Source organism: Hippopotamus amphibius, chromosome 8 (assembly GCF_030028045.1).
Source record: "Hippopotamus amphibius kiboko isolate mHipAmp2 chromosome 8, mHipAmp2.hap2, whole genome shotgun sequence".
Taxonomy (NCBI): domain Eukaryota; kingdom Metazoa; phylum Chordata; class Mammalia; order Artiodactyla; family Hippopotamidae; genus Hippopotamus; species Hippopotamus amphibius.
Genome location: NC_080193.1, coordinates 7,967,741 through 7,982,413, shown reverse-complemented (window position 1 = coordinate 7,982,413; position 14,673 = coordinate 7,967,741). Strand labels below are relative to the sequence as shown.

The following is a 14,673-nucleotide window of genomic DNA, read 5'->3' as shown; positions in this document are numbered from 1 at the left end:
CTTCTAGCGCCTACACCACCCATGCGTCTTATGCTCTGCCTCCTTACTCCTTCGTTCATGTTCTGTCTCCCTCTGTGGGACGCCTCCTTCTGGCCTGTGCTGTTCTCAAAGATCCGGCCATTTGGGACTTCCCTGGCAGTCCAGTGGTTAAGATTCTGCAGGGGGACAGGTTCGATCCCTGGTTGGGGGAACGAAGATCCCGCATGCTGTGAGGCAGGGCCAAAAAAAAAAAAAAAACAGATTCAGTCATTCAAGGATTAGCCGAGCCACGAATGGTCCATTTCTTCTGATGTTCCTTATATGCTATTTATTTGGCACTTCCTGTGGCAAATGTAGGATTTCCAGGTGCCCTTTCCATGCTGTTCCTCTGACTAGAGTCCAGATTCCTCTGATGCTGTTTTCCTCTTTGTGACTCACAAGTATCTAGTTCAGTATTTTATACATCAGAGGAATTGACTCTTTATTTTATTTTATTTTTTTGGTTGCCTTTTTGTTTTAGCATGAAATCCTTTCAACTGCCATTACTGTGAAACTTATTTGTAGCATTCTGTGTAAAGAGTAGGAGTGTATCTGTTTACTGTGTGATTATTTTCTCAGTGTGGGGAGAGCATTCCAGGGGTGACATCATGGTCCACCAATGATACACCCAGTGTCCCGTCCGTCACCTTCGCTGCGGCCCTCGTGGGCTTCTGGGCACTGCTGGGACGGGTGTTAGCACCAGCATCCACAGAAAGAGAGGGCTCCGTTGGGTCACAGGAGAGTAGCTGGATAATTGTCCCCGCCGTGCGCAGAGTGGAAAGAGCTTCCCATGGCCGCATCCCCACTCCTGGGAGAAGGGACAAGGCCCCGAGCATACAAAATTACAACAGTTAAAACATACCTAACTTTTAAAAATATCTATGTCATTTAATTAACAAATTACTAGAGTAAGCTGGCTATAAGTTAACATGAACTTCGACTACATAATCAGAAACCATCTCATTGCTCTCGTAAGAAATCATTTCATAGTCATTAAATTTACGTCAAGATGTGACCAGCACCTCCAGCCGCGAGTCACTGGAGGTGCCGTGGCGGCAGGCTGTGGGCCTTCTTGTCCCAGAGGCCTGGCAGTGGCAGCATCACCACCTGGAGTTCTGCTGTCAAGTTTCTACTCTTTTGAGCCTCGAAGGCTTTTGCTAACATCTGCACATTCTAGTAGAGATATTCCGGGGGAGGTGGTGGGCAGGCCCTGTGAGCACATAGGGGTCAACGCTTAGTACCTGTTACAGGTCGGCTTCGGGAATGGGATGAGGATGAGAGGGTCACTTGGGGACAGACGGGGTGGCAGGTAAGCCTCCTGAGGAAGAGGAAGGAAGGATTCAGCTTTGCCGTGTCGAGGACAAAGAGGCCCGGCTCCATCCTCAGTCCCGGATTTGAGAGCTGAGTTTAATTTTATATGAGACAGTTGCCCACTTATATGAACCAGCAGGCTCTTTGACATTCCAAAGCTTTCAGCACATGCAGAGCATTCTGTAACTGAGAAGTACCTTGCGCTGGGGTTCTTCCAGACAGATCCCTCCGCCTGCCTGACGAAGCCCAGCTCCCCCCGCCCACTCAAGCCCCGGTGGTGGGATAAAGCATCCCTCCCACCTCTTCCCGTAGGAACGTGCTCTCTCTGGAGTCAAAGTCTCGCTCCTTCCTTATCTCCATGGAAATCTTCTTCCTCTAGTGCTTGCTCTTCCTCCCGACTCTGTAGCCCGTTAATTCTCCACGCCCAGCCTGTACTTCACTTCTTCCTGAAACCATCTGTGACTGTAGCGTGAGCCATGCTGATTGTCCCTTAGTAAATTTATCAAATGTTTATTGAGCCGATTAAGCCCTAGCCATTGTGCTGAGGATTAGAGAGAAAACCACACAACAGCAGGCCATTTCCCTCCCAGAGACCACGAGTAAACAGAGACCTCGGTGACATCAGGAGAGGCGCATCCTTTCTCTACACGATGCCACTGTCTGTTCCCGAGGCCGGCGCCGTGTTTAATGGGGAGATGCTAGAAGCATTGCCATTGAACGCCAGGAACAGACAAGGAACCAGAAATGGACACGTGGATCATGCTCACGGAACCAGTACCCGAGAGGCGGAGGGCCCAAAGGCTTCCTTGAGCAGCAGTGCTGAGTAGCAGACCCCAATACAAAAGACTCTAGACGTGCTTGTGAGCGAAAGACCCAGGTGAAAAAGGAACATAAACATATGAAAAGCTTTTCAACTTGATTAAAAATTGGCAAAGTGCGAATTACTCTGAACTATTATTATTTTTCTTAATCTTTCAAGTTGTCACAAGATCCAGAAGTTTAATAACACCCTTGTGATATGACTGTGGGTTTCACAACAGGGGCTGATGCATTGCTGGTGGGTGTATGAACAGGTACTGCTCCAATGGGGCTCATTTGCCTGAGTCGATTAAAAGAACAGAATGTGTAAATAACCTTCGGCTCAGGAGTTTCACTCTGAGGAATGTATGCTGCAGATAGGCTTGAACACATGAGAAATGATGTACGGAGAGGGTTATTTATTGCAGCAGTTTTGTGGAAGGAAGATACTTGCTGCAGCCCAAATGTTCGCCATTCGGGAACAAGTTATGCAACTTCTGACGTTCCATCCGGTGGAACAATGCAGCTGTGAGGGGCGGCCAGGTAGCTCTTCGTGGCTAGTATAGAAAGCTCTCCACGGTCTTGAGTTCTGGAAAAAAAGGCTGATGGGGACAGTATGGCAGGAAATAAGAGTTCGTCCTTGCGGCCGCCTTTGTGCTGTGTTAGGGGGTAACACAGCGCCTGTAACAGAGACCCACACCTGGGAGTTTCTTTCTCACCGTCATGGTGCAGGGTTAGCGGGACGGCCCCCTCCAAGTGCCAAGCTCTTGCCATGTTATGGTGCTGGTGTCCCTTAGCACTCAGAGTCGCCTGCATCGAGCTGGGTGAAGAGTCACACAGATTTCTTAGCACCTGGCCAAGAAGTAACACACATTGCTTCCCCAGAAAGACACAAGGAATAGCATTTACCTTGGGGTGATGGTGGTGGGTGTGCTACTGGGAAGATGAAGGACATGGACCAGAAGGAAATTTTTCATTTTATACCTTTTTAATTTATTTTTACAATTTTGAGCCATTTTGTCCATTCATAAGATAAAAAGAGCTGCGAGTTAGTGGCCTTGAAAGCACTAAGGGCCCAGGGCCGCGGGAGCACAGAAGAGGGACAGCTTCTCCACCTGGCTGGACTGGGGGGGGGGGTCCTTTGAAGTTTACTGCATCACGTGATGCTCAGTTGACGTCCTGAAGGTAAAGTGGGTGTCAAGCAGGTCAAGTCTGGAGGGGATGAGAAGGGTAGGAGTGGGGAAGCAGGCAGAGAGGTGTTTGGTGAGAAGGGAGAGGGTGCCGAGAAGAGGAGCCTGTTTCAGGTGGAGGGAGGAGCGCGTGTGAAGGCACAGAGGGTTCGCAGCGTGCTGAGTGACCAGTGCCTGCACCCAGCCGCGCGGGGCAGGTGGGCGCTGTAGTGCGGGGGAGGTTGAGGGCAGAGCGTGGCGAGCGCTGCGGTGCAGCTGTTGGCGGCTCGGTCTCATCCAGCGTCTGTGCAATGATGAGACGTGCAGAAGCAAGGGAACAGCAGGGTCAGATCTGGGGCGGCAGCACACAGGAGTGAGAAAGGACATCGGACGAGTGAGGAGGAGCTGAGTGAGGTGGCCGCGTGGCGATCTAGGAAGTGACGCACCTCCCCTGCGAAGCGAATGTGCTCATCACTAACGCAGCGCAGTTAGGTCCTATCTTTTGTGTATGTCTGTCAGTACCTCCAGTCAGGTTACAGTCGCTCTGAGAACCCCTCCATTTTACACTTACAGTATCATACATAAATACGTAACTGGTTGATTCTCTCTTGTTTTAAATAAACCTTTATTGGCATATACGTATAGAAACGTGCTCAAGTCCAAGTGCATAGCCTCATGAATTATCACAGTGTGAACACACATGCATTAATTGCTTGATTCTTATTCTATTTCTTCCTTATTAAAATTTTGGTTAGAGCCAGCGTGTATTACACACCCTCGCCACTTTGTCCTGGCCGTGTTTAATCTGATATACACGCGTACCCTAATTTCTGTGCTGCCAGCTTTCATCATTGTTCTCTGAGACGTCTTTGGGAAATAGAAATCAAGTGGATTGTGGGAATAATAATTCTGTTTTAAGTTGCTTTTAATCTCACTTTAATTGTCATTTTGCTTACTATTAGATGTGTATTAAACTGTGATAAATGAAAAAAAATTTACCCCAGTCTGGAAAGAGTATTGGCATGGTGCATAGCCAGAAATTTTTTTTTTCTTTTCCATCATTTCATAGTGTTTGTAAATGCTGAAAGTAATCCAACTATTGCAAGGGTTTTATATATACTATTCTTGCCACTGTATTTTCACATCCCCCCCACGCCCCCGTCCCAATTTCCTTTGTTCCCTTTTGAGTTAAGAGCCAGTTGCTTGGAACATTCTATGAATTTTTCTTTGGGCACATTCATTACCATTTGTGCTTTTATCTACTAGACTGTTAATATTCAGGGCCCCAAATCTTTCCGTTATCTAAATAAGTGATCTCATTAACTAATCTAAGAATATTTTATTGAGCATATATGTGCTGAATTTCAGTTGGAGGTGGGATGGATGACTTGAATTTTTAGAAGACCTAACGGTTTACAATAGTCCTCAACCACGTTTCGTTTCTAATTTTCTCCGGTAACATTTTAAGTCAAGAAGTGAAAGTTCTAGTTTGATAAGCAGAGTCAAATAAAAAAAATATATTTAAGGTTTGCATGAAGTAGATAAATATAATTAATGAAATATTCATTTTGATTTATATTTATTTATTCCTGTTGGGACCTGGAAGAAATGACAGGGAGAATTATTCGCTGGGAATTCAGGTTAGTAGTATTCATCTAGGAGGGGCATGGTACCTTATGGGAGTTTTCAGTTTTTATATCTGTATGCTTTTTTCCCCTTTATGAGTTTGCTTTTCTAGTTATCATTTAAGAGTTCCTTTATTTTCAGTCCTGAAGAATACTGTGTATCCTGAATGTGTCAGAGTAGTTGTTTCTGACCTCTGCATTACCCAGAGCCTTTGTAATTACTTATTGTGGCCCCATGCCTCTGCGTGTGAATGGATTTTTATCTTCCATACAAACTTGTGCTTTATGAAAAACATCCTGTAGACATTGACAGCCGTGTAGGTGATCAGGCATTAGCTTCTGGAAATTTTAGATCCCAATTTGTGATCGACTTAAAACCGCTATTCAGGAACATCTATTGAGCCTCGTTCCTGGCTCAACTGTATGTACCCAATCTTGTTTTTCTTTCTTCTTTTAGCACCAGTTCTTTTTTGGAGGGGTAGGGGACAGCGGGAGGAGTCAGGTTCATTGAAGTATAATTTAACTAAAGTGAAACTCACCATCTACAATGTACAGTTCTGTGAGTTTCGACAAAGGCATAAAGTTATATAACGACTACCAAAGTCAAGATACAGAGTAATTCAGCACCTCCCCAGATTTTCTAGTGCCCTTTATGTTCGACCCTCACACCCCACCCCAACCCCTGGCAACCACTGATCTGGTAGTTCCTAAGGTTTCTCCTTTTCCGGAATGACACATAAGTGGACTCACTGGGTATGTAGCCTGCGGGTCTGGTTTCCTCCACCTGGTGCATTGGAGATTCACTTAACAGTGGATGTGTCAGTAGTTCGTTCCTTTGTCTTGTTGAGCAGCGTTCCATTGTATAGATACATCACAGTGTATCCAGTCATCACTTGAACATTTGGGTTATACCTAGTTTTTTGATATTGTATATAAAGCTACTATAAATATCTATGTTCAAATTTTTGTGTGACCATAAATTTTCATTCCTCTTGGGTAGCTACCTAAGAGTGGGATTGTTGAGTTGAATGGCAAGTGGGTATTTAACTTTAAAGAAATGTTTTCCAATGAGATTACATTCCTGCTAGCAGTCTTTGCGAGTTCCAGTTACTCCACATCCTCTCCTCATCAGCAATGGTACTGTCTCTCTCCCTCTCTCTTCTTTTGTACCTTTTCTTCTTTTGGCTATTCTGAGGAGCATGTAGTGACATCTCATTGTGATTTTGACTTGCCTTTTCCTAATGACTGACAATGTTGGACATCTTTTCATGTGCTTATTTTACATTTATATACCGTCTTTGGTGAAAGTACTCAAATCTGCGCAATTTTTAAAAATATTGGATTGTTTATATTCTCATTACTGAGTTTGAGAATTCTTTGCGTACTTTGGATACAAGTTCTCTATCAGATATGTATTTTGCAAATATTTTCTCCACATCTGCAGCCCGTCTTTACTTCCCCTTTGTAAGTAACGAGTAATTTATGGGAAATTCCTTTTGAGACCATGTATGTGTTTTGTTCCTCATTAAACTTTTACCCCCTGGTTCTGGCACCTGTTGATTTTCTAACTCCATCATTCCTTCTGTGGCTTTTGGTTGGCATTTGATGCCAAGGAAGAGCTTCCCCTTCTTTCCTTTCTTCTTCCCCTCCCCTCTTCCCTCCTTCCCCTTCCCTCCATTGTGGAGTCACAGCCCAGTTTCTCCTTGGCGGCAGGATCAGTCATCCCAGCCAGCACAGTAATTCCCGTCTTTGCCTGTTGATTCAGAGGCATGAGGAGTCTGAAACATTATATATGCTTCTCAGCAAACAAGGCTTCTGGTTGCCAAAATTTGATACTGAGAGTCTTTTTAACTCTGCCCTTCTAGTGGTTGTGAAGTGGTATCTCAAAGTGATTTAATTTATATTTGCATGATGACCAGTGGTGTTTTGTTGAGCCCTTTTCATGTGCTTATTGGCTAGTCACAGTTCTTCCTTAGTGAAGTGTTTGGATTTTTTTGCCTCTTCTTTTATTGGATTGTTTCCTTTTAAAAATGGATTTGTAAGAGGCTTTTGGTTTTTTTAGTTTTATTTTTTTTTTGTTTTTTTAATGTGTGCATAAAATGGATATAGGCCTTTTTCAGATTTAAGTTTCTTTCTTTTCCCATTTGGATATGTTTTTCTCTAGCACCGTTTGTTGAAAAGACTTCCTTTTCCCAATAAATTGCTTTGCTATCTTTGTAGAAAGTCAGTTGACCACATATAAGTGTGAGTGTGTTTCTGGCTCCTCTGTTCTGTTTCACTGATTTAGTCTTATGCCAGTATCACACTGTGTTGATTGCCACGGCTGTATGATGAGTCTTGAAATTAAGCAGTGTAAGTCCTTGAACTTTTTGCTTCTTTCTCAAGATGTTTGGGCATTCTAGGTTGTTTGCATTTCCATATACATTTTAGAATCAGCTTGTCAGTTTCTTTAAAAAGCTGGTGGGGCTTATGATTGGGATTGCATTGACTCCATAGATCAATTTGGGGAGAATTAACCTCTGCAATACTGAGTCTTCCAGTCCATGAACTGACTGTATCTTTCTGTTTATTCAGATCTTCTTTACTGTCTTTCAGTAATATTATGTAGTTTTCCACATAGTGGCCTTGTGTATCTCTTATTTATTTATTCCTAAGTATTGGTTGTTTTTTGATATTACTGAATATAGACTTGTTTCAAAATTGCATTTTTAAATTATGTGATGTGAGTATATCTAATATCATTGATTCTTAGCTAATGAGCTTATATTTTATGGTCATTTATGGATCTTTCTAAATTCACTTATATATTCTAGTAGTTATTTTGTGGATAGGATTTGTTGTATAGTTAATCAGGTTGCCTAGGAATAAAATTTGTTTTAACTCTTTTCATTTTTAATAACTTTTCTTATTGCACTGGCTAAGATCTCTAATACAATATTGAATAGAATGTGCAAGATTAGACAGTCTGGCCTTTTCTGATCTGAAATGCTTTGTACTTTGTTCATCCCACAGCTCAGAGAGGTCTTACTGATGTTCTGTTTTATCATTTATCTCAGCATCATATATAATTCCTTTCTGTCATTTATCATAAATTACACTTATTTCATTTGTTTACTACTTTGTTGTCTGCCCCTTACACCAACCCATAAGTCTCTTATGGGAAGAACTCTGTCTTCACCAACACATAGCACAGTGACATCAGTACATTTTGGTGGAAACTTTTAGCAGTCCTGCAATCTGCCTTCTTTTTCAGTGTTTGAATCTCCTTGGTAAAACCTAAGACAGGTATTATTTCTTACAAGATTTTTTTCATATTTCTCTTTTCCTCTTTTTAATTTTTCTAGGAGATTAAATTTCAATTTCCCATAGAAACCACTTATATTTAATACTTTCAGAAGTTCTTAATTGATGAAAAGACAATACAATTCTTTCTACTAATTTTTGCCAGATATTTTAGCGGCAAATTGGGATAGTTTGCCTTTCCTGGATGTTATATGCACTTGCAAGTTAATCAGTATTCAGGTAGTTTGCAGTGGTTCAAATATAGAAACAAGGGTAAACACACTCCAGAGTTGTCTAGCAAGCAGGTGTTGGGTCACTATTTTTTATTTGTTGAAATCTGGAGAAATCAGTTGATGAAGTGAACCAGTTAGGCAAAGTATCTCCTTATTTTTGCCCTTTAGCTTATTTCTAATCCGAGTAGTGCTTCATTTTTTTTTCTATGTAATTTAAGTCTAATGAAGGTAAATTACTTTCAGCCTGGAACACAATGATCTAGGATTTATCCAAAAGGCAAAATATCTTTCTTCTGGCTGCTCCATTTTAACAGCTGCTGTGATATAAAGTAATGCCTCAGTTTGCGAACAGACACAAGGAAGATACTGTTTTTCCCCCCATACGATGTTCCAAATAATTCTTTGGCTTGTGTTACACATCGGCGATAGAAATTGCATCAAAGAAGTAGGTAACAACATATTAAGTTGGGTGTTTATTCGTTCAGCTCCCTCTCCCCATCCTCCTCCTCCTTTCTTTCCCCTGCCCTCTGACTTACAACAGTCCTCCACCAGTGATGGGGAGACTAAGTAGACAGACATTCAGTAAGGATTGAGAGGACCCAGACAACCCTATCAATACCAACTCAGCTTAATTGCCTTTTTACTTTGTTTAGTGAAACACTCTACCCTATATACTTTTTTCATTTTCCAAGTACCCTTGAAATATTCACCTCGAGGGACCAAATTCAAGGCCAAAACCAAGTTTCAATAAATTTAAAAGTGTTGAAATCCTACCACATATGTCCTCTGACCACAGCAGAATGAAACAGAAATCAATATCCAAAAAATACCTGGAAAAAAAAAAAGCCCCACTAAATATCTAGAAATTAAACTACACATTCTTGAATGACTCACGCGTCAAAAAAGAAATGACAAGGGAAATCAGAAGTCACTTTGAAATGAATGCAAACAGAAAAGTCAACCTTACTCTTATCTAAAATAAAAATATTAACGTGCAGATTGGTAGAGATTCACATCTTCAGTTCCTCCTACTCGGCTGCTTCTTGAATTCCCTGCTTCCTCCATATGTCAGCCTCACTGCAGTTCCTTGACAAGATGAGTATGGCCAGTGCTCCTGCTGGAGGTCTGCACCCAACCCTTGTTAGTCTGGTCCTGCCTACTTAACCAAATAGTCCAAATACTTTTCTTCTAGTTCCAGTGAACAAACATTTACCATTTTCAAAGGTCATGTTCCTGGAACCATGGAGGGGAATTTATGGGCCAGCAACAGGCAAGCTCAAGTTATATAATTCTTATGTTACCTTGAATGGAAATCTTGTCAAAGTGGCTTCCTTCCGTCTCTGTCCTACCTGGGGAGTTCTGGTCTACCTTTGCCCAACATTTTAGACTTTTTGTGAGTCTTTCTTCACTTTTTTTTTCTTTTTTCTGTGACTTCTGTCTCTCCTAACAATCCTTTAATTGTTTGGACCTTCTCATCGTCTTTGACTTTTTGTAATCTCCCAGTATCTCTACCCTCAGTCTGGTGTCAGCTTGTCCTATCCAGCTTCATTCATTCATTGAAGCTTGACTAGGTGCAAGGTGTTGAGCTGGGCACTGGGTTTGGTACCGGGGTGGGAGACTTGTAAATCAGATAATTAACCAGGGTGTGCCAAGCGCTTTGGCAGAGGCATGTTGGAAGGGCCATGCAAACAAACATTCGTTTAACAAATATTTATTGGCCTCCCACTGTGTAGCAGGCACTGTGCGTTGGGGGTGGTGTCCCAGGCAGAAGGTACTGATGGCTTGAAGTTGAGGCGTGGAGTTGGGCAGGAGAAAATCATAGTCTGGGACTAGGTGATCCACTCCAGTGTGAGGAATTTGGTGGGGACGTGGAGGGACTTTGCGCTAATAAGTGGTGAGAGAAAAGGCTAGAAAGGTTAGGAAAGTACTTCTTTTTTTTTTTCTTTTTTTTTCTTTTTTTGAAAGGGAGTTTTAGTTCTGTTTCTGTGGGCATAGCATTTATTAGCTCCATGGTGACTGTTACCAACACTTCTGTAGCACCTGATCTCTTTGGTTAATCTTGTGCTCGCTCTGGTGACCAGTGGCACTAAGTGGTGGTTACCACTAGCACTGTTAATTGTGCATTTTTTAAAAGTGGGAGGGGGATTGCCAAGGGAGAAGGAACCCCAAAGCAAGAGGCAAGTGTATGATACTCTTACTTCACCTGGATTATTTCCTTTTAGGTATTAAGTAGCCTCTTGAACCACCCCCCCCCCCTTCCTTTTCTTTCTTTTCTTTTCTTTTTTTTTTTTTTAAGGTAGGGGAGGAAGAGGTTGAAACAAATGAATTTGAAAACACCTTGTGGGATAAAATTTCCATTCAATGCCCACCCTGAAATGTTTTATTCTCTTTCTTTAGGTTTCTTGCTATTTAAAGATTTTTGTTTGAATGAAATTAATGAAGCTGTACCTCAGGTGAAGTTTTATGAAGAGGTAAGAAGTGACTGTTTTATGGATGCTTTTTATTTCAAAAGCATATTTAAACTGTACTTTGGGAAATATTAAGACTATTAGATATCTTAGAAATATTTAGAAGTTCGCCGAAAATAATTAGTAGTATGAGATATAATATGTAGTTTATCAGAGATGCTGATAACAGGTATAAAATCATGTTTTTAAAGCTCTATAGTGTTCTGGACGCAGTGAGGAATAGTTAGACTGCAGTTCCAGAAGAGGGAGAATCATTTAGTGGTGCATCGAGCATTACCAGCCGTTTTATTTTCTGTAGAAACTTGCTGATTCTGGAGACAGAAGCTGAGGCGGGGGCTGCTACTGCTAGTGAAAGAGAAACTAGCAAAGTTTTATGGTCACACGTTACTGGAGTGACACATCGGATACCTGGTGGGAGAGGGAGGCCTCAAACCTACAGCCAGTTTTCCCTGCAAGACATTGCGGGGGGGGATCTGAAGAGACAGGCCAAGAGCTTCCGGAAGACCCATTGAAACCTCCCACAGCCTTACGGGATTAAATGATATCGCAATGTACACCTGCTATGGCAGGAATCTGAAATCAGAACAGGCAAGAGTTGGAAGCCCCAGTGAAGAGCCGTAACCACTTATCACCTGGGGCAGTGGTTGGTCCCAGGTGTGCTGGGCAGATGAGAATCCAGTTTTGGCCCCCGGCAGGAGGCTGCTTCTTGGAGAAAGAAAAACCAGAAGAGATTCCTGGGTTTGGGTAAAAAATAGGTGTAACTGAGAACTCTGTGGTGGTCTGGTGGTTAGGACTCTGCGCTCTCACTGCCAAGGCCCTGGGTTCAGTCCCTGGTCGGGGAACTAAGATCCCGTAAGCTGTGCAGCACAGTCAAAAAGAACCCAGAAAAAAAAAAAAACCCAAAACAAAAAAAATTACATCAAACATATTTTTTAAAAAAACTAACCTATAAAACTGGAGGAGGCCGCAAAACATGATGAGTCCCCTCTCAAGACATACACCAAGTTTTGAAGCTTGACTAGGACCAGGGCCAAAGAGCTATCCTGAAGACTTCTTAAGGGCAGAACTGAATCCAGTGCTGAGGAGACAGAGATCTCATTGAACTCCATGGAGACCCAGGCCTTAGGAACAGGGGCCAACTAGAGGCAGACTGAGTCCTACACAAATGGCAGCCCAGACCAGCCCAGCTCAGCCCCTTGTTGGGTGATGGACTCCCTCCCTACCTGTGCAGCAGGGAACAAGGGGAGCCCTCTGTCTCTTTTGCAGGTGGAAAATAACAATACATAGAGACTCTCCACTCTTCACCATACGGTAAAGAATGATTTCTCACCTAAGAAGCAAGATCATATGACTTATAAACAAGGCAACAGAAGCAGACCCACAAGTGAATCAGATATTGGAGTTAGCTGACAAGTACTTAAAGATAACTGTAAATAATATGTTCAAGACAATACAGGAATAGGTGGACAAAATAATTAGATGGAGGGATAGAGAGTTTCAGCATAATTTGAATATATTGTGGAAAACCAAACAGATATTCCAGAACATAAAGTACAGTATTTGAAATTAGAACCTAGTGACTAGAACCAATAACAGATTGTCACAACGTGAGACAGGATTAATGAATAGGGAGGCAGGTCAGTAGATCATCTCAAACCGAAATACAGGGAAAAAAGAATATAAAAAAGAAAAAAGGGCATTAGAGACATGCTTAAAAGGTCCAGCACATGTAGAATTGGAGTCCCAGAAAGAGAAGAGAGAGAATGGGACAGAAACAGTAATTGAGGATATAATACTAAGAATATTACAAAATGATGAAAGACAGCAGCTTACAGATTCAAAAAACTTAGAACACCCAAGCAGGATGAGTACAGAGGAAACGTATCTTTGCACATCAATATAAGGCTGTGGAAACCTATGACAGAGAGAACATTTTTAAAGCAACCAGAGGTTAGAAAAAGATACCTCATTTTTAAAGGGGCAGTAATATGACCAACATGACTGTGACATCTTAAAATAAATGATTAAGAAAAAAGAAAGACAGACAATGAAATGGCCATCTTTAAAGTAATGAGAGAAAAAAGCTGCCAACCCAGAATTCTTTTTCCAGCCAAAACTTCTTTCAAAAATGAAGGTGAAGTAAAGATATTTTCAGACAGAAACCGAGGGAATTTGGCAGTAGTGGAACTGCATGACCATAAATAAAGGGAGCTGCTGTAAGCAGAAGGGAACTTATCCCAGATGGAAATGTAGGAAGGGATGAAAGGCATCATAGAGGGTAAACATGTGTTTGAAATATGTGAATGTTGGCCATACAAAACTGTAATATGTTTTTAGAGTTTAAAGTGTGTGTAAAACTAAAATGTATGAGAGTAGCACAAAAGGCAGAAGAGAGGTTAATGAAGTTAAAATATTTTAAGATTCTAGGATTATTTGGGATGGTAAAAGTAATAATTTGCATTGACTTGTAAAAGATGCATATTGTAATCTCTAAGGTAACCTTTAAAAGAATAAAATGTGTGTATCTAACAAGTTAAAAGAGAGAGGATGTGGAATAAAGCAACATTTTATTAATCCAAAAAAAAAGGAATAAAATAAAAGGTGGACATAAAATAGGAGGTCAAATTGAAAGCAAAGAGTAAAGTGGTAACTATAAATTCATCTATATAAGTAACTACATTTAATATAAATGGACTAAATACTACCAGTAAAAGACTAAATTTGTCAGACTGGGTAAATAACCAAAACCATGTTATATATTGCTTACAAGTGACACACTTTATTTCTTTATTTATTTTAAAGTATTTTATTTTTCAATTAAGGTATGTTGTGCAATATTGTATAAGTTACAGGTGTACAATATGGCGGTTCAGTTTTTAAAGAAGTGACGTACTTTAAACAGAAGGATGGAAGAGGATATACCATATATACACTAACTGAAGCAAATCTGGTATAGCTACACTAATATCAGACCAAGTACATGGCAGTGCTACTTTGAGATTAAGAGAGATTATTTCATAATGATGGAGGTGTCAGTATCACCATCCTAAATCTGTACCTTACAAATAACATAACTTTAAAATACATAGGGCTTCCTAGGTGGCGCAGTGGTTAAGAATTCGCTTGCCAATGCAGGGGACTCGGGTTTGATCCCTGCTCCAGGAAGATCCTACATGTCGCGGAGCAACTAAGCCCATGCACCACAACTGTTGAGCCTGCGCTTTAGAGCCCATGAGCCACAACTATTGAGCCCATGTGGTGCAACTACTGAAGCCCACCCACCTAGAGCCCGTGCTCTGCAACAAGAGAAGTCACGGCAATGAGGAGCCTGCGCACCACTCACTGCAACTAAAGAAAGCCTGCGCACAGCAAAAAAGAGACCCAACACAGCCAATAAAATAAATAAATAAATTTTAAATAAAATAAAATACATCAAGCAAAAATTGGCAGGAAGATCCAAAACAAAATAATTCTGTAACCCTAGTGGGACACACACATACTTCAAGAGCTTGTAGAACAAACAGACAAAAACTTAGTAAGGATATAGAAGATCTTAATAAAGTGAATAAACTTGACCTAATTGACACATAGAATGCAGCACCCAGCGAAAACAGAGTTTACATTCTTTAAAGCACGTATGGAACGTTTACCAAAATAGATTATTTGCTGGATCCTAAAGAAAGCTTCTACAGATTTCAAGATTGAAATTGTTCAGAGTGTGTTCTCTGATCACCGTGGACTTAAGCTCAGATTTAGTAAGTGTTAAGAA

The 14,673-nt window shown here is 41.3% G+C and overlaps 1 protein-coding gene across 2 annotated transcripts in view; it reads left to right on the top strand.

The window, feature by feature from the left end:
* GRK3 (G protein-coupled receptor kinase 3) overlaps nt 1-14,673 on the top strand; it is a 122,987-nt gene that overhangs the window by 46,075 nt on the left and 62,239 nt on the right. The window contains exon 3 of one of the 2 annotated variants that reach the window (XM_057746128.1): nt 10,834-10,907. The exons of the other annotated variant lie outside the window; for it this stretch is intronic. Within the exon in view, the coding sequence (XP_057602111.1) occupies nt 10,834-10,907 (74 nt within the window). The remainder of the gene's footprint in view (nt 1-10,833; nt 10,908-14,673) is intronic. 2 annotated transcript variants of the gene reach the window in all.